Raw genomic sequence first — 19040 nt, 5'->3', positions numbered from 1 at the left:
GCCTTACGAATCTGGTAGAATTTTTTGAGGAGGTGACAAAAACAGTCGACGAAGGACAAGCCATTGATGTCTATATGGATTTCAGTAAGGAGTTTGACAAAGTCCGTCATGGTAGGTTGGTAGAAAAGATTAAGGGTCATGGGATACGAGGCCAGGTATCTAGATGGGTTGAGAACTGGCTTGCTAACAGGAGACAGAGTAGTAGTGGAGGGGTCCTTTTCTAGCTGGAGGTCTGTCACTAGTGGTGTGCTGCAGGGCTCAGTACTGGGACCTCTTTTTGTAGTATATATAAATGACTTGGAAGAGGGAGTAAGTGGTGTGATCAGCAAATTTGCTGATGACACCAAGATGGCTGAATTGGCAGGCAGTGAAAAGCAGTGTCTGGCAATATAGTGGGATATTGATGGGCAGATACATGGCAAATGGAGTTTAATCCGGATAAATGTGAGGTGATGCATTTTGGCCAGAATAATGTAGGGGGGAGTGATATGATAAAGGGTAAGCCCATAAAGAGTATAGAAATGCAGCGAGACCTGGGGGTGCTGAAGGTGGCAGTACAAGTGGAGAAGGTTGTGAAGAAAGCCTATGGTATGTTGGCCTTTATAGGAAGGGGTATAAAATATAAGAGCTGGAGTCTAATGTTGCAGTTGTATAGAATGTTGGGTTAGGCCACATTTAAAGTACTGCGTCCAGTTCTGGTCACCTTACTACCAGAAGGACGTGGAGACTCTGGAGAGAGGGCAGAGGAGGTTTACCAGGATGTTGCCTGGTATGGAAGGACTGGGTTATGAGGAAAGATTGAACAAATTTAAGTCGGTCCATCTTGTTGTCCAACGAGGGGCATACACACGATGGGTTGTACTTGGGCTGCTCTTGAACATTCGAGATTGGCCTAGTGCTTCATTTCGTTCGTGTGTGCTTAAACTGGACCAGATGCTGGGCAAGATGACAGCTCAGTGACTATCACTGTTTGCTGTGCAGCCACATGGATTTAGGCCGGTGTCTGTGGGAGTTTGCGCATTCTCCCTGTGCTTGCGTGGGTTTTCTCCGGGTGCTCCGGTTTCCTCCCACACCCCAAAGATGTGCTATTAGGCTGATTGGAAGTAATACATTGTCCCTAAATTAGTTTCCCTCAATGTGGATTGCCATAAAACAATAGATAAGGGTCATGGGTGGAGGGGGGGAAACTGGTCATGTTAAAATGGTGGCACGGGCTTGTTGGGCCGAAGGGCCTGTTTTTGTTCTTTTCATGATCCAAGCTGATTGGCATAGGTATGGCTTAACATACTAAAAACATTTCAGAAAGAATTCTCAAACCATAAACGATGAACAGTTTCTTTGGTGAAAGCTGAATTGAAATGGGTGGGGAGTGGGGGGAAGAGAGGTACTGTTAAAATGGTGGCGCGGGCTCATTGGGCTGAAGGTCTGTTTCCCAGGCTGTTTTTGTTCTTTGAAATCCCTCCCTTGCCTCAAACAATCCGGGTGAATTATCTCATTTCTTCTGACATTTAAATGGAGCACATCCAGGACGGCAGTGGTTAGTATTGCTGCCTTAAAGCACCAGGGACCCAGGTTCAATTCTAGCATCAGGTCACTGTGCAGTTTGTATATTCTCCCCACGTCTGTGTGAATTTCCTCCACGTATTCTGGTTTCGTCCCACGGTCCTGAGATGTGCAGATTAGGTTGATTGACTTTATTGGACAATTCAGCACAGCCAGGGGTATTAGCAGGGTAAATAAATACATGAGGTTATGGGGGGGGGATTCCAAATCCCATCACAATTAAAAACTCAAGGTCTGAAATGTCTAATGACATGAAACCATTGGTATTAAAAACTTAACTGGCGGTTCACTGATGTATGTCCCTTTAGGAACAAAAATCTGGTCTGGCTTACCTGTGACTCTATAGCTGTCTCTTAAGGCAGCCCAGCAAGCCACTCAGTTGTATTCAACAGCAACTAAGAAACACAAAGGTTGAAACTGAACTTTTTCCACTGAGGCTAAGGAAAACTAAAGGATATGTGAAGGGGGAAAAGTTTTAAGGAAATATTAGGAGCTTCTTCAGAGTGGTGGGTGTGTGGAATGAGCTGCTGGATAAAGTGGTAAATGCAGGCTCACTTTTAACATTTAAGAAAAACTTGGACAGGTACATGGATGAGAGGGGTGTGGAGGGATATGGTCCAGGTGCAGGTCAGTGGGACTAGGCAGAAATATGGTTCAGCACAGCCAAGAAGGGCCAAAGGACCTGTTTCTGTGCTGTAATGATCTTATGGTTCTAAGAACAGACCACCCAGCATCAACCTAGGCACCAGATCTACAATGGCAAATGGTTGTTGACCCTGCCAATACCTCCCTAACATCTGGGGTTTGTGCTAAATTTGGGAGCTGACTTAGACTTGTCAAGCAAAAACTTGAGTCACTCTCAGAATCGTACCAAATAGATAACATCTCAGGTGACTGGGAACCAAGAGGGAGGAATATATCTGACCACATCCTCACCAGTCTTCAGTCAATTGACCTAACAGCAGACTGCGTACGTGTAATGGTATTTTCACTGAACTAGTGATCCAGGATAATGCTCTGTACATAGGTTCAAATCCCATCATGGCAGATGGTAAAATTTGAATTCAATAAAAATCTAAGGTAGTCTAATGACCATGAAATCATTGTTGTAAAGACTCATTTTGTTCACTAATATCCTTTTAGAATAGAAATCTGCTGCCCTTATCTGGTCTGGTCTATATGCAACTGCAGAGCCACAGCAATGTGGTTTGACTGTAGCCTGACCAGCCACTCAGTTCAAAGTCAATAAATGCTGGCCTTCATCTCATAAATGAACAAGAATGGTATCAATCTTCCAAAATTGCAAATGTCATGACAGTGGAAAAAAAAATTTGCCACAAGTAGGCTTACATCAACATTGCAGTGAAGTTACTGTGAAAATCAGGACAGGATGGTGGTGGTGGTGTTTGGGATAGGCACATGGAGCACTCCAGAATTTATAGGGAGGGGATAGGTTGATCTTGGGATTGGACATAGCACAACATTGAGGGCCAAAGGGCCTTGTACTGTGCTGTAATGTTCTATGTTTCTATAACAGTCTCAAATATGATTCTATGAAGATGATTAAGTTTAATCTTGACTAGTGTTGGGACAGTTCCCTCAGATGTTAGTAAGGTGGTCTTCCATCAGGGCAACAGGACTGTTAGCCACTGTGGTGGCTAAGTTGATGCCAGGGGTCCGTCTGACTTCACTGTTTTAACCAAACTGCTGCAAAGTCTAAAAGCAAAGCTCTAACACCATTTGCTTTGAGTCAGATGTAGGCCAGGTAACAGATTTCCTCACCTCACAGATGTTAGTGAAGCAGGTAAGCTGAGACCATTAAACCAGCTTTGACAATGGGTCATCTGGACTCAAAACATCAGCTCTTTTCTCTCCTTACAGATGCTACCATTTTCCAGCATTTTCTCTTTTCGGACCATTAAATCGTCTTCAATTGCCATATTTTACCAGCCGTGCTGCTGGAATTTAAATCCAATGCCCCAGAATAATTTCTTTTGCCAGAGGGTTGCTAGTTTACTGAGGGCAATGAAGGACGGATCATTAATAGATTGAAGGCCGAATGAATCACAAATTTAGATGGACAAGGGAGTTGCAGGTAGGAATGTAGAAAGGCCAGAACGATGGAGCAGGCGCAAGGGACTTAAACCCAGCTGTTAATCTTGAGGTGACTGGATCCTTGCTAAAGTAATTCCAGAGTCTTACAATCATTCTCTGCTTCAAGATGTGGATTCCTGTAATGGCCAAAAATCTTACAGCACACTGACTTTGTCATATTGACGTTTATTAACTGTACATATTTACAAACTCCAATCACTCCACCAACACAGCAACAGGTCAAACAGGGCACTGACTTAGACCAGTGTCACCAAGTCTGACTTGAAGTGAAGACTTTTTAAATTGGTGCTGACCAGCACAATGCTGGGACTGTACCCGTCTCACTGTGGATACAAGTCCCAGTAAAGTTACTAGGACTGCAGATCTTGACTTGCACCAGCACAAAGCAGACATGAATACAAGTGGTGCCTTCCATTCACTGATACACTGAAGGCACTACCTCAGAACAGAATATGGGAATAAATCTGGACATAAGGAACATCAGGAATATGGGTGTGTCAAAGGTCTCAGTAAATGCACAATAGCTCAGACCAAGCAAAATAAAACATCTGTAAAAAAATAATCCATTTCTGACCAGTTTGCAGAGTGAGCGCCTGGTTTGCCTAACTGACCAGTTTTAGGGCAGATAGTTCACACTCAGAGGGCAATGCCAGCCTCAGATATGGCCTTTTTCTTTTTCTTCTTTTTCTCAGACACAGGCTTCCCTTTCTCAGTCACCAGTTGCTGCTTCTTCATCTTCTTAACAGGCTGCTCCTGGACCCCATTCGACAAACCGTCCATCCCTTCTTTTTCCTCCTCAGCCACTTTCCTCTTTTTCTTCTTCTTCATCTCCACTTTTACACCTTCTTTCTCCTGCACACCTTCTTTCTCCTGCACAGACAGATTCAGTGAGTGCAAAAGTTAACTACAGGCCTTTAGCCCAAAGACAGATTTCCTCACCCACTCACCTCACTCTCTTTGATTTTCTTTCCAGTGGATTCCTCCACCTCCTGTCCCCCCTCCACAGCAGCCAGGCTTTGCAGTTTCTGCCTCTCTCTCTTCTTCCTTCTCTTCTCCTTCTTTTCCATCTTTTTCTTTAGTTTTGCTGTCACTTCAGCCGCCTGGGAACAGAATAGAATCACTGAGTCTGGGGCACACAACATTTACAGTCAGGTTACTTTACACCAGTGAACTCTCACCCTCACTGTTTGGATCAGGCTGAGTTGTCGTTAATGGATGGATCCCATTGGATCAGCCGCATTCAATCAGCTGTTTTTTTCCTCCACAGTAAATAGCATCAATGTTTGCATTATTTCAAAAGCTTCTGGCAGGCACAGGGATGCCCAGTGCATACATCCCTGCAGCAGTTAGAGGGGCCACCATTAATAATCCAGAGAACACCCCGCCCCCATTGCCCCCCACAGCCACATCAGATATGCAGCCCACCCCACACACTGACCTCTGAGGCAGCCTCCTTCATAACTTCTGCATTTTTCCGCGGAGCTTCACCGGTTTCGTAGAATGCCAATCGCTCTTCAACCTGGTCTCGCAGTTTACCTCCAAATACACTGGTGGGGATTTCTGAAAAGAACAGCTTAGATCATTCATCATTCTTGACCGAGGAACATCAGCCCTGTGGTCACTGAATCATCAGGCTGCCCTCCCACCCCAAACTCTGGACAACTTTCCAAATTCTCCCCCCTACCCTGGGAACAAAAACTTTCTCCCCGCACAGCCCCAGCCACTGAGGATTGAAAACCAACACAGAAAATGAGTCGGAAACCAGCCAGCTGGAAGTTTATAAACAATAAGAATTTCTATATGTGAAAATGAAACAGAACTGAAATGAATATTGTTTCTCTAGGGTGAGGCACTGGGGAGTTTATAATGGAGAAAGTTGAAATGTTGGACCATTTTACATCTGCCTTCATGGAATATTCCAATAACCCCCCCAGAAACAACTGTTAACCAGAAGAGTAAGGGAGCAACTTACAATCATGGAAAAGGGTATGAGAAAACTGATAATCCCCAGATCCTGTTGGACTTCATTTCAGGATCTTGGACATTATGAGTAGAAGTATGGTTTTAAGAAAGGAGACAGACACAGCCAGAAATTAAAGGTATGTCAGCATGTCACAGAAAGGAATTTTCAATTATTAACGAGCAAGATAATTAGTCCAATAAGAAAGTCACTTTCAGGTTGGCAAGTTTGAAGTGTACCACAGATATCAGTGCCACAACTATCCACAATTTATATCAATCCCTTGGGATGAAAGGACCAAGTGTACATTTGCTAATTTTGCTGAAGCAACAGAGACAGATAGGCAAGTACGTTCTGAAGGGCTGACAGACAATCTGCAACGCGAAACAGATAGGGTAAGTGCGTGGGCAAAAATTTGGTATCAAGCATGACGTCAAAAAGCTGATTACGCCTGCAGGACAAGAACAATATATTAATAAGACTGTGATTGTGGTACTGTGTGGTTCAGTGTCCTGGGTGCCCAGGTTTATACACAAACTTCATAAATCAGTGAGAGATGAGGAAGGTAAATGGAGGTTACAGGGAATCAGGCCACAATCAAATGAGCCATGAAAGGTCAACTCCTAATAGCTTTTGTGCACAAGGCCCCAAAGAGCAGCGTGCTCTCCCATTCAGCCTGCAGCACGTTTCCCTAGGCCAAAGATTCCGGTTTGGTCTATCAACTCCAGTTCCATTCCTGAGTTGACTTGAACTGAGTTTGCTAACATCACCCACACTAAAAAAACTATGCCGACAGGCTGTGCTCAGAAAAAAGTTGTCAACATTCACACAGGTGAAATGCGGTTGACGAAAAATACTCAGAACATCATTGCGTTCGCCTGGCCAGCTGAAGGAAAGTCCTGCACACCCCAGCCTGGCCCTCACTGAGAAACACAGACCAGCCCTCACCTGAGAAACAGTCAATCCTCGACGCTATGGTGCATTTGTTGGCTAGGTAACGAGAAATCCGGCCCTTGTTCTTGGCAGCAGCTCTGCCGATGAAGGTGGAGTGGAAGATGAGGCCGTATTTTGGTGTGTTTCCTCTGGTTTTGAGAGCTCTGCAGTCAGACAGGGAAGGAAGCTGAGTTTAGAAGTGCACGCGTCCGCCCAAACTCCTTCAAACGCAACCAGGCAAGAGCCTAGATATTTATCCTTCAACTCAGTAACTGAATTCACTCCACCACCAGCACAGTGACAGCAATGTGCAACATCTACACTACAACAACTTGGTAACATCTTCCAAACTGGCAACCTCAAGTGTAAGGGGCAGCAGATGCACAGCGATATCACCAGCCATGCCAACAGCTGAGGCAGGCAAAACCAAGGGCAGTAAAGCCACATCACAGAAACAGATAAGATTACAGCAAATGCTTCCATCGCCACCTGTTGCCCCATTTAATCAGTTACAAAAATGAAGGTGATAGAAGACTGAGTAAATACCTAATGTAGGCGATCCAAATCCAAACTGTACCCACTTAGACGCTATAAATTAGTAGGAGCAATCAAATGAAACAGTGGCTGTTCAGACCTGGGGTTGGTTATCACTCACACTGCCAGCAAAAGCACAAGCAGTGCATCAAACACACACCCAGTAACCTGCCATCATCACAGCCACCCTGCAGATATACCTGAACAACGCTTTCTCTGCACCCAGGATCTGCACTGTCGAGGCTGGGTACTTTGCCAGATTCGTCAGACTGCCCGCGTGGGAGATGAGACGAGCAGCAACCTATAAAGGGAACAGAACAGTCTCAGCATTGACCAACATCTGTACTGAAAAGATCAACCTCCCATCACCAGAAGCTAACAGACCAAGACGCAGACTACAGAACTATGCCAGGATGCTAAGTGCCCTCAGAGAGCATGGAAACCCTATCTGAAACTGGATTCTGGTTGTGCAGGGTATTGTTGAAGTGGAAATTTTCCTGCTTCTTCACTGTGGTACAAAGGCTCAAAGTTCATTCCAACAAAATAACTTGTCTTTATTTCTGAAAGACTGCATGCAGTATTGGCAAAAATTTGAGTTCAGAGAGCTGTCGTTATGACTTGCTCAAGTCCAACCTTACATAAAGAATCAATTCAACATTTATACATGATCATTCAGTTTGCATGACCAGAGCTTACTGAGGAATTTGATCGGTAATAGTGTCATAAGCAATGTCATAAATCATGGTACAACCTGCAGACCTCCTAGAAATCTGTCTTATTAGTCATACCTTTATCTTGCCCTCTGACAGAACAGAGGAAGATTGATGACTCCTTCATCCCTGACCTTATCCTGTCATACTCATACAGCTCTAGTTCATGTGGAGTCAGCCTTATCGGGTCTTACAAAGGTTTGGCATAGCTTAAACTTCTCCGGTCTTATTCACGTCTTACATTATATGGAATCAGTCTTATCAGGTTTTACAGGAGTCTGGCATTTTGGAATAACTTGATCAGCTTTCTTTATTTTGTACCAAATAATTGACCAATTTTCCCATCATGCCACTACCTCATTTATACAACTTCACAAAGGGCAGGGCACTGTACTTTGCTGCACGTGGGAGCACAGCGCAAGCGGCTTTCTCAATTAGTTGCCAGGTTTCCTCACTCCCCGTGAGTTCAGGGAGCAATACCCATTATGTAGTTGCACTTAGACTGCTTAACATACCATTACTATATTGAATATTACATTGATAACAACCCAGAATGAACAGAAACATGCAAACTCACTTTAACTGTTTCTAAATACCAAATGTTAGGGTGAAAAGGCTAACACTGACAAATATGGGCGCCTTTCACTTTGAATAATGCAATAGACGTGGGTGGGTCCCACCTACAACTTTTAAACAGGCCAATACCAGGTTAGAGAGTGAACATGTTCAGAACGTGAACTTCCTCACAGTGTATCAGAGGATTGACAGATTTAACGGATCATCATCACAACATGTTTCACCCTACCAACATCATCAGGGTGGGAAAACCCTCACAAAGGTGACGTATGACACTTACCACCTCCCCAATGAGAACAGCCAAATTGGGTGCCACTTGGCTCATCTTAGAGCGCAAGTATTCCTGCAGAGTAGTCCTGTATTCAGCCAGAGATATCACTCTGCTGGAGAAGGTCTCAATGTTAATCATATCAACAGGAGAGATATCCATTCCTTCAGAACAAGAGAAGCAGTTTCAATCAGTGCACAGTGTGATTGAGCCTGGCAGTTACTGCACAGCACTCAGTGCGAAAACAAAAACACAACATATCCGAAGCAATCCTGTACGTAAAACGCAAAGTTAACATAATAAAACAAAGCATTTAGGAAAACAAGCAGTGCATTCTATCACATTCTCTTCATAGTAAAGACCAAGAGAATAAGAATTATTGCAATGACAGACAGCATTAATGAAGCCACATTTGGAGTGCTCCTTTTCTGAAGGATCACAACCTGTCTTAGGCAGAATGCAACAAACGTTCATTCGACAAATTCCAGGAATGAGGTGAGGTGGAGTTGATGGTTTACAATCCTTTGAAATTTAGAAGACCACAAGGTGATCTAGTTAAAAATCAAGGAACATACATACGGAGAAAATGCTTCTCCAGCCAGATAATCTAGAACACACCAGGCAAAGAAAACAAAACATAAGAACATAAGAAATAGGAGCAGGAGTAGGCCATCTGGCCCTTCGAGCCTGCCCCGCCATTCAATAAGATCATGGCTGATCTGTCGTGGCTCAGTTCCACTTTCCCGCCCTCTCCCCATAACCCTTAATCCCCTCTCTTATCAAAAACCCATCAACCCGCTTCTTAAAAATATTTAGCGAGGCAGCCTCCACCACTTCAACGGGCAGAGAATTCCAGAGATTCACCACCCTTTGAGTGAAGAAGTTCCTCCTCAACTCCGTTCTGAACCGCCCCCCCTTTATCTTGAGGCTGTGCCCCCTAGTCCTACTGTCTTTTTTGAGCGGGAAGAGTCTTTCCACCTCTATCCTATCCATCCCATTCATCATCTTATACGTCTCAATGAGATCTCCCCTCATTCTTCTAAACTCTAACGAGTACAAGCCTAGTTTATTCAGCCTCTCCTCATAGCTCAACCCCCTCAACTCCGGTATCAGCCTAGTAAACCTCCTCTGCACTCCCTCCAAGGCCAAAATATCCTTGCGCAGGTGCGGCGCCCAAAACTGCACACAGTACTCCAGCTGCGGCCTCACCAATGCCCTATACAGCTGCAGCAAGACCTCCCTACTTTTATATTCAATCCCCCTCGCTATGAAGGCCAGCATCCCATTCGCCTTCCTGACCACCTGCTGCACCTGCAGGCTGGGTTTTTGCGACTCATGCACAAGGACCCCGAGGTCCCTCTGCACCGTCGCCTGCTGCAGTTTTTCGCCACGTAAGTAATAGTCCTTCCTACCATTCTTCCTACCAAAGTGGACCACCTCACACTTGCCAACATTAAATTCCATTTGCCATTTCCTGGCCCATTCGCCCAGCCTATCTAGATCCTTCTGCAGACTCTCCACACCCTCCACACAATTTGCCTTTCCCCAAACATCTCTCTAAAGAATTATAAACATTTGGAATCCACCAGCCCAGAAGACTGTTGAGAATAAATTTCAAAAGAGGAGCAAACATGGAGGTATGATAGAATATGGGAGCCTTGTGGTAAGTTTATTAGTATCACAAATAGGTGTACATTAACATTGCAATGAAGTTACTGTGAAAATCCCCTTGTTGCCACGCTCCAGCACCTGTTCAAGTACACTGAGGAAGAATTTAGCATGGTCAATACAGCCTAACCAGCATATGTCAGACCGTAGGAGGAAATCCATGCAGACACTGGGATAAGGTGCTGACTCTGCACAGTGACCCAGGCCAGGAATTGAATCTGGATCCTTGGCACTGTGAAACAGCAATACTAGGGAAAGTGGAATGAGGGAGAAATTCAGACAGAATGGCACTGAATCGCAGAGCAGACTGGAAGGGCTGAATGGCCTACTCTTATCCACGTATAGCTGTATCTGTATTTCCAGGTAGCTACACTGGAGAAGAAATCTGATCGGGGAGAGAACACAGATCTTCCTCACAGTATATCAGGTGACTAACAGATTCAAGAGATCATCACGTGTTCCACGCTCTAGACATAATCTAAACTCCAATGCTTGCACAGAGCTGAAACATCTCTGAACAGCCCAGGCCACAGCCATACTGGGAATGGATCGAAGGAAGGCACACCACCCCCAAACCATCACACTGACCCATGGAGCTGCGTGCAGCATCCAGAATAGCTTGAGCCTTGGCATTGTCCATCACAATCTCCTCTATAGCCTCCACACTCTCCTCTGACAGCTCCTTGCGATTCCCAATCAGTTTTGTCAGTCGACAGTATGTGTAATTGTCAGGAACTATCTTGATAAGTTCCGGGAAGTGGTATCCATACCACTCTCTGTGGAGAGAAAGGAAGGCAGGTCAGAGCCATGGCTGAGAGACTGATTAAACTCTAAATCACAATCAAGTTACAATTTGCGGTCAGCGTACAGCGCATCCCTCACCAACCTGTCCCGCAAGGCCACAGTTACTATGTTAGCAGCTGTCTCTCTGACAACAATACAGCCCAGCTACAGAAGGAGCAGGAGTGTGGCGTAACAGAGAATTCTACTTTACCTCCTTTTCTGTGCAGGCAGCCCCAAGGGACGACACTGCCTGTAACAAAGAAAGGGAGGCCCAGCAGCATGTTACAGCAGCTCACATCCCAATCCAAGACCCTCCAACTTTTCACAATATTCACTGCACAATGCTTAACTGTCCTCCAGCCAGCTGCTCCAGTTTGCTCCCTCCCCCACACAACACTTCAACAATAACCACACTACTCTAACATTGTGCTTGCTAATTATTCTTATATTTGCAAGTGACTGCAGCTCAGGGATACAGGTGCCTTTCAGTCAGCAGTTCCCCCCCACTGTTTACCTGACTCGCATGGAAAAAGTGTTGATGTCCTTGTCCAACTGGTCCAACAGGCTGATGGACTGGATTATCATATTGTCCACACGGTTTACATTGAACTTCACCTTGGCCCGAGAGTAGCTGTGCCCCAGACCCAGCTGGGCCTTGGCAGCAGAGAGCGCAGTCAGACCCTGAACCAGTGAGTGGAAATGGAGCCGTACCCCTAGAGCAGAAAAAAAACTCATCAGCGCACTGGGAAGGAGCAGAACAGGATGATGGCCAACATTAGCAGCAAAACAGCCTTTAACACGAAGGTAAGTGCATGATGTCCTGCAGAAATCTCAAACAATTGCAGCACACTTACCAGCAAGATAACAAGATGTAAAGCAGCAACACAGACTTGCCTGTAAGAGTGACAGCTGCATCAGCCCAGATCATAGACCCCACAGTGGGAGTCAGAAATATTAACTTTGTGCCACACCAATTCCAGTGCCTCACTCATTCCTTTCTTACCTCGAAGGATTTCTGCCACCACTCCTCCAGTCTGGCACTGGATCCCCAAGTCCTCCTGGATTGCTGCTCCGAGTTTCGGATCTGCCACCCCCAGGATCACCACCTTTTTCTTGCCGGAAGGTGGCATGTTTGTCTCCAGTAGGAGTCTCATATCCTCATGAACAACACCTGGGATACAGCTGACGGTTAGTGGTGAGAAAGGAGTCATGGATTGGATACAGATACACCTGTGTCCAGTGCTCAGTGTTGTTTATTCACTTCACAACAAATCAGTGGATTGACAGATAAGTAAGACATCATCGCACAAGACACAATCCTCCCACACATCAGACCACCCCCAAGAAATAACCCTCCTGCACGTCAGACCAGATTCCCCCCACCATGAAAAAAAAGAATCCTCCCACACATCAGACCACCCTCATCACCCCGCAGGAGAAAAACCCTCACCTCCTAACTCCCACCAGAGAAAGAACCTTTCTACACATCAGGTTGAACCCCCCCACACCCCGAGAAACAACCATCCCAGAACAGGGTACAATCCTCCCATCCCCTGGCGAGTTTCTTCAGGGATATTTTATCAAAATGGCGAGGACACCATCTCCGCAGTTTCAGGAATGCTTAACCAACTCCATACAGGTTCAGCCTTGTGAACACGTAATCCACAGATTGGCCGACCCTGTTACATGCAACCTTGTTAGGCTGCGCGTAGTGAGAATAAAGCTATCTCTTCTCAGAGCACCACTGACACCAACAGTGATTTGAGAACCCACCCCAGGGACCAGAATAGGTGCAGCAACACGTGACCAATGCTGGCCCAGCTACTGATGCCCACCTCCCATAAGCCAGCAGAAAAAAACCAAACAGTTGCTGACTCAATAACCAACACTACTGAGATTCAGGTGGACAACAAGGCCCTGCCCAGCAGGAGACCCACTGCACAGCAAGACAGCTCACCTTCAGAAATAGCATTCATGTTATCCAGGGCACTCTGTGCAGATTTAAATGGTGAAAAAGCCACGAGTCTAACAATGTTGTTGAATTTGCCAATGGTCACTATACTTTCCTCCACCTACAATAGGAAGAGACAATGACAATTCAGGCAGTGGATCTAACAAAACCAGGAGAGAGGCTCAGCGCTCCCCACCCCCCCACCAAACGCAGCCCAGCTCAGCCGTCTTCCCCCCCCCCCCCCCCCACGTTGAATGCTGAGAGCACAGGCCTATCTCCATGATCAGCAGTGGTTAATACCACTTTTAATGTCAAAGGAATTTGGATAAAATCTAATCAGGTCTATTCTATAAAAAGTAATCGAATGGGGGATGTTGGTTCAGGGATCTTCAAAAGACCCACCTCTCTTCCCTTTCACCAATACCAGAGGGAGCAGAAGCCTGTAAAAGATCAGCTTGAAACATTCTAAATTCAGCCTGGCTTGTTAAATTCTCTCAGTATTATCTGTCATTTTGATTGGGCTGCCAACTGAGTCGAGGCGTTACCAAAAATCACAGGTCAGCGTCCACCAAGCGGAAGATCAAGGTTTAAGATATCCAAACTAAATGCAACACAGTCACCTTTTTTTCAGAATAAACTGGGTCATAGCTGTAAATTCAGCCTGAATGTATAATCTGGACTTACAATCCTACACTGACTGAGTGCTACAGAGGTTCTGTGCCCAGCTATTCAAAAATCAGATCACAAGTAAAAACTGCACAAGAGAGAGAAAAATCTGGTTTAAGTATTTACTACAAACATTCTACCCACCTGAGGCATCAGCAGGCCAATCTCCTCAACTTCCTTAACCGCCAGCAATGCATAGCCGGCAGCATGCTCAAAAAACACATGCAACAGCACCTGGATAAAAGAACATTGGATTGGTTCACTGAATACCTGCAATAGATTGCATGACAATGTCTCAAAGCAACATGGTGTATTTAAATCAATGATTACTACTGAGTTTTGGATCGATAGAAAAACTCGAGAGGGAATCATTTTAATTCCCCAATTCCATTCTGTCCCTGAGCTAACTGTCCCAATTAAACTCAACATTGATGAGTACCAATCTGTGGAGTGGCAGTGTTAGCAATGCTGCCTCACAGAGCCAGGTTTGGGTCATGAGGAGTTAGATGGCCTACTCCTGCTTCTATTTCTCACGCTCACACTCTTGTGTGGAGTTTACAAGTTCTCCCCGTGTCGGCATGAGTTTCCTCCCACACTCCAACAAGGACGTGCAGGTTAGTTGGATTGAGCTATGCTGAATTAATAGTGTGCAGACTAGCAGGGTGTGGGGCTACAGGGAGCACCTGGGTGAAATGTTCCTTTGGACAGTTGGTGCAGACTCAATGAGCCAAACGGCCCGTCCTGAACTGTAGGGATTCCCACTGTACAATGGAAAGGAGGATGATGGTGCCTGGAAGGGTAGGAGGTTTAGTTCAATACGGCAACACGTGCAGGCTTAGACAGCCGGTTCCTGTGCTGTTAGTTTTCTTTGTATTTTTTTTTGAACAAGCACTTTAGCTTTCTTAACACAAAGTTGAACAATTTCAGATCATCGCTTACACTCCCAGACACTGGCAATAATTCTATTTAACATTTACAGCTGTTGCAGATCCTCCTCCTGGTTTTAAAGCTGCCCCAGCACCATACCCCTGCCTTATATAACTAACCCTGACCCACCGTGCCTGCAAACCATCATCCATCCTCCCCACAACTCAAGAGAAATGTTTCCAAACCAGGGATCAATCCCTTCCCACCACTCCCAGCGTGGAACTGCTCCATCAGCGGCCGGGGCCTCTCCCACTCTCCGGCGGCCCCTCTCCCCCCCCCACTTCTCCGGCGGCCCCTCTCTCTCCCCCCCCCTCTCCGGCGGCCCCTCTCTCTCCTCCCCCCCCCCCTCTCCGGCGGCCCCTCTCTCTCCTCCCCCCCCCCCCTCTCCGGCGGCCCCTCTCTCTCCTCCCCCCCCCCCCCCTCTCCGGCGGCCCCTCTCTCTCCTCCCCCCCCCCCCCCCTCTCCGGCGGCCCCTCTCTCTCCTCCCCCCCCCCCCCCTCTCCGGCGGCCCCTCTCTCTCCTCCCCCCCCCCCCCCTCTCCGGCGGCCCCTCTCTCTCCTCCCCCCCCCCCCCCCCCTCTCCGGCGGCCCCTCTCTCTCCTCCCCCCCCCCCCCCCTCTCCGGCGGCCCCTCTCTCTCCTCCCCCCCCTCCGGCGGCCCCTCTCTCTCCTCCCCCCCCTCCGGCGGCCCCTCTCTCTCCTCCCCCCCCCCCCCTCCGGCGGCCCCTCTCTCTCCTCCCCCCCCCCCCTCCGGCGGCCCCTCTCTCTCCTCCCCCCCCCCCCCTCCGGCGGCCCCTCTCTCTCCTCCCCCCCCCCCCCTCCGGCGGCCCCTCTCTCTCCTCCCCCCCCCCCCCTCCGGCGGCCCCTCTCTCTCCTCCCCCCCCCCCCTCCGGCGGCCCCTCTCCCCCCCCCCCCCTCCCCCCAACTTCTCCGGCGGCCCCTCTCTCTCCTCCTCCTCCCGCGGCCTCTCTTGCCCTCTCTCCACCCGCGGCCTCTCTACGTTCCCGGGGCCTGCGGCCTGGTTACTCCCCGCCGCCACCACGTGGTCGGGCCCCGAAAGGCGGTTGGGGGGGAAAGAAAGGAGGATGAAACGGGCCGCGGTTCACCCCGATGCTGCGCTGCGATCCTGCCGCCCCCTCCACCCTGTGTGTGTGTGTCCTTCTATCATTGTTCTGTTCTTATCCCGCGCTCTTCTCTCTCACCATCTTCCCGACTTCTCGAGGACCGAGGACTGAGACCTACGACCACGTGACGCAGTTTCTTATATCCGTCACTAAGCAACAATCTGGCCTCTCATTGGCCTCTGAACAGCCAATCCGGGCTCTCCCTTCCTGAGGAACAGCCAATTCAGGCTCTCCTTGCCTGAGGAGCAGCCAATCCGAGCTCCCCCTGCCTCCAGCCAATCCGGGCTCACCCTGCCTGAAGAACAGCCAATCCAAGCTCTGCTTGCCTGAGAAATAGCCAATCCGGGCTCTCCTTGCCTGAGGAACAGCCAATCCGGGCTCTCCCTGCCTGAGGACCAGCCAATCCGAGCTCTCCCTGCCTGAGGACCAGCCAATCCGAGCTCTACTTGCCTGAGAAACAGCCAATCCAGGCGCACCTTGCCTGAGGACCAGCCAATTCGGGCTCGCCCTGTCTGAGGAACAGCCAATCCGGGCTCTCTCTGCTCCTCAGCCAATCGGGGCTCTCCCAGTCTCCAGCCAATCAGCACAGGGCTGGCTGAGTGGGTGTTGGCGCGCTTGGGCGGGGCGGGCGGAATCTTCCGTTTGGGGACCGTTAACTCACCACTGAACTGTTAACTAACTACTAAACCGTTAACTAACCGGCTAGTGAACGCTGATCAACCGTGATGGCGATGAATTAACCAATTGACCTGAATTAAATTACAATTGCCGATCTACCTCACAACAATTTGTATTAACATGGCGCCTGGGTAATGTTGGGGACGGTATTCTAGAATTTTCCCCACTACCGATGTAAGGCTTACTGGTCTGTAATTCCCTGTTTTCTCTCTACCTGTCTTGTAGAATAATGGAGTGACATTCACTGTCCTCCAATCTGCAGGGATTGCTCCAGAGTCTATGGAATCCTGGAAGATGACCACCAATGCTCCAATATTTCCAGGGCCACATCCTTAAGTACTCTGGGACCGACATTATCAGGCCCTGGGGATTTATTCGCTTTCAATCCCATTATTTTCTCCAGCACCATGGCCAGAATTTTACCATAGGCCTCGGGAATTGGAGTGGGTGAGGGCAGGAATGGTCTGTTGACCTTGGGTGGGTTTTTACAGTTTTGGGACGAGCGAGGCTGTAAAATCCTGTCTATTTCTCTGCTAATACTGTTTTTTCGTTTCTGCTCACTAAACTATGTGTTCTTCAACATTTCTGGTATGTTATTTATGCCCTCCATTGTGAAGACAGAACCAAAGAATGTATTCAGATGTTCAGCAATTTATTTGTTCCCCATTATAAATTACAAGTCCCCAGGCCCAAATGAACTGTATCCTTAACTGCCCTGTGGGGCGAGGGTGAGGGGGGTGGGGAGACTGCAGGGGCTCTGACATTAATTTTCAAATCCTCTCTGTCCACAGGAGAGGTGCCAGAGGACTGGAGGACAGCTAATGTAACATAATTCAAGAATGGAATAGGGGAAAAAAAAGGTCATTACAGGCCAGTGAGTCTAACATTAATGGTCGGGAAATTATTGGAAATAATTCTGAGAGGCAGAATTAATCTCCACTTGGAGAAGTAAGGATTAATCAAGAATAGTCAGTGTGGTTTTGTCAGAGAGAGCAATCATGTCTAACAAATTTGATTGAAATTTTTGAGGAGGTAACTTGGTGTTAAATGAGGGCAATGCAGTTGATGTAGCCTACCTGGACTTCAGTAAGGCTTGACAAAGTGCCGCATGGGAGATTGATCAAGAAGGTAAAAGCCCATGGAATACAGGTCAGTTTGGTAAATTGGATCCGAAATTGGCTTAGTGGCAGGAGGCAGAGAGTGATGGTTGAAGGTTGTTTTTGTGGCTGTAGGTCTGTGTCCAGTGTGTACTGCAGGGATCAGTGCTGGGTCCTTTGTTTGTAGTGTACATTAATCATCTAGACAAGAATGTGGGGGGTTAATGATCAGTAGGTTTGCACATGATGTGAAAATTGGTGGTGTGGTTAACAGTGAAGAGGAAAGCTTTAGATTACAGGTTGATGTAGGCAGGCTGGTTAGATGGACAGAACAGTGGCAAATGGAATTTAATCCTGAAAGCGTGAGGTGATGCATTTTGGGAGGATTAACAAGTCAATGGAAAAAACAATGAACAAGAGAATGCTAGGAAGTACAGAGAATCAGATGGACCTTGGGTGCATGTCCAAAGATCCCTGAAGGCTGCAGGACAGGTAGATAAGGTGGTTAAGAAGGTGTAGGAGAAACTAGCTTTTATTAGCCAAAGTCTAAAATATTAAAGCGGAGAGATTATGATGGTAAAAGTGCTTGTTAAGCCACATCTAGAGCACTGTATGGCCAAGTTCCCTTCCAATTTAATTTTCAAATGTGCTGATGACACCACCATAGGGAGTTGGATCTCAAACAATGACGAGACAGAATACAGGAATGAGATAGAAAATCTAGTGAACTGGTGTGGCAACAATAACCTCTTCCTCAGTGTCAATGATACAAAGGAGATTGTCATTGACTTCAGAAGCGTAAAGGAGAACATGGCCCTGTGTACATCAACGGGGACAAAGTAGAAAGGGCCGAGAGCTTCAAGTTTTTAGGTGTCCAGACCACCAACAGCCTGTCTTGGTCTTTCCATGTCGACACTATAGTTAAAGTCCACCAACGTCTCTACTTTCTCAGAAGGCTAAAAGGAAATTTGGCATGACAGCTACGACTCACACCAACTTTTACAGACTCACTATAGAAAGCACTCTTTCTGGTTGTATCACAAGTTGGTATGGCTCCTGCTCTGCCCAAGAACTCTGCGCAAGGAACTACAAAAGGTCATGAACGTAGCCCAATCCATCATGCAAACCAGCCTCCCATCCATTAACTTTGTCTATACTTCCTGCTTTCTCGGTAAAGCTGCTGGCATAATTAAGGACCCTATGTACCCCGGACATTCTCTCTTCCTCTTTCTTTCGTTGGGAAAAAGGTAGGAAAGTCTGAGGTCACGTACCAACTGACACAAGAACAGATTCTTCCCTGCTGCTATCAGACTTTTGAATGGACTTACCTTACATTAAGCTGATCTCTCTCTTCATCCTAGCTATGACTGAAATACTATATTTTGCACTCTCTCCTTTCCTTCTCTACACAAATTGTTTGTATAGTGTACAAGAAACAATACTTTTCACTGTCAATACATGTGACACTAATAAATCAAGTCAGCCAATG

General features: G+C 47.1%; 1 protein-coding gene across 2 annotated transcripts; it reads right to left on the bottom strand.

The window, feature by feature from the left end:
- Window positions 1-3823: 3823 nt before the first annotated feature.
- nop56 (NOP56 ribonucleoprotein homolog) lies at window positions 3824-15922 on the bottom strand. Of its 2 annotated transcripts, none has more exons than XM_080188877.1 (12): window positions 15855-15922; window positions 13872-13961; window positions 13068-13182; window positions 12114-12281; window positions 11625-11823; window positions 10916-11103; window positions 8672-8823; window positions 7306-7406; window positions 6587-6735; window positions 5117-5238; window positions 4622-4778; window positions 3824-4541 (listed from the first exon to the last, which is right to left on the bottom strand). In XM_080188877.1, the coding sequence occupies exons 1-12, from the start codon at window positions 15855-15857 to the stop codon at window positions 4315-4317; spliced, it is 1671 nt and encodes a 556-aa protein (XP_080045003.1). In that variant the 5' UTR covers window positions 15858-15922; the 3' UTR covers window positions 3824-4314. The 2 variants fall into 2 exon arrangements, with proteins under 2 accessions (XP_080045003.1, XP_080044909.1); XM_080188783.1 differs by having other exon boundaries at window positions 3824-4548; window positions 4626-4778.
- Between the last annotated feature and the right edge of the window lie 3118 nt (window positions 15923-19040).

This window comes from Carcharhinus amblyrhynchos, chromosome 1 (assembly GCF_965287045.1).
Source record: "Carcharhinus amblyrhynchos chromosome 1, sCarAmb.v2.hapA, whole genome shotgun sequence".
NCBI lineage: Eukaryota > Metazoa > Chordata > Chondrichthyes > Carcharhiniformes > Carcharhinidae > Carcharhinus > Carcharhinus amblyrhynchos.
Note: the sequence above shows the minus strand (reverse complement) of the source record. Positions and strands in the feature narration are given on the sequence as shown.

Bases quoted from the DNA above. Each gene is read 5' to 3' on its own strand.
- nop56 (XM_080188783.1), bottom strand. The intron at 13,183-13,871 runs GTGGGTAGAATG...TTCCTATTGTAG, and splicing joins TTGGCCTGCTGATGCCTCAG to GTGGAGGAAAGTATAGTGAC. The intron at 8,824-10,915 runs GTCAGTGTGATG...CTTGTTCTGAAG, and splicing joins TGCTGCACGCAGCTCCATGG to GAATGGATATCTCTCCTGTT.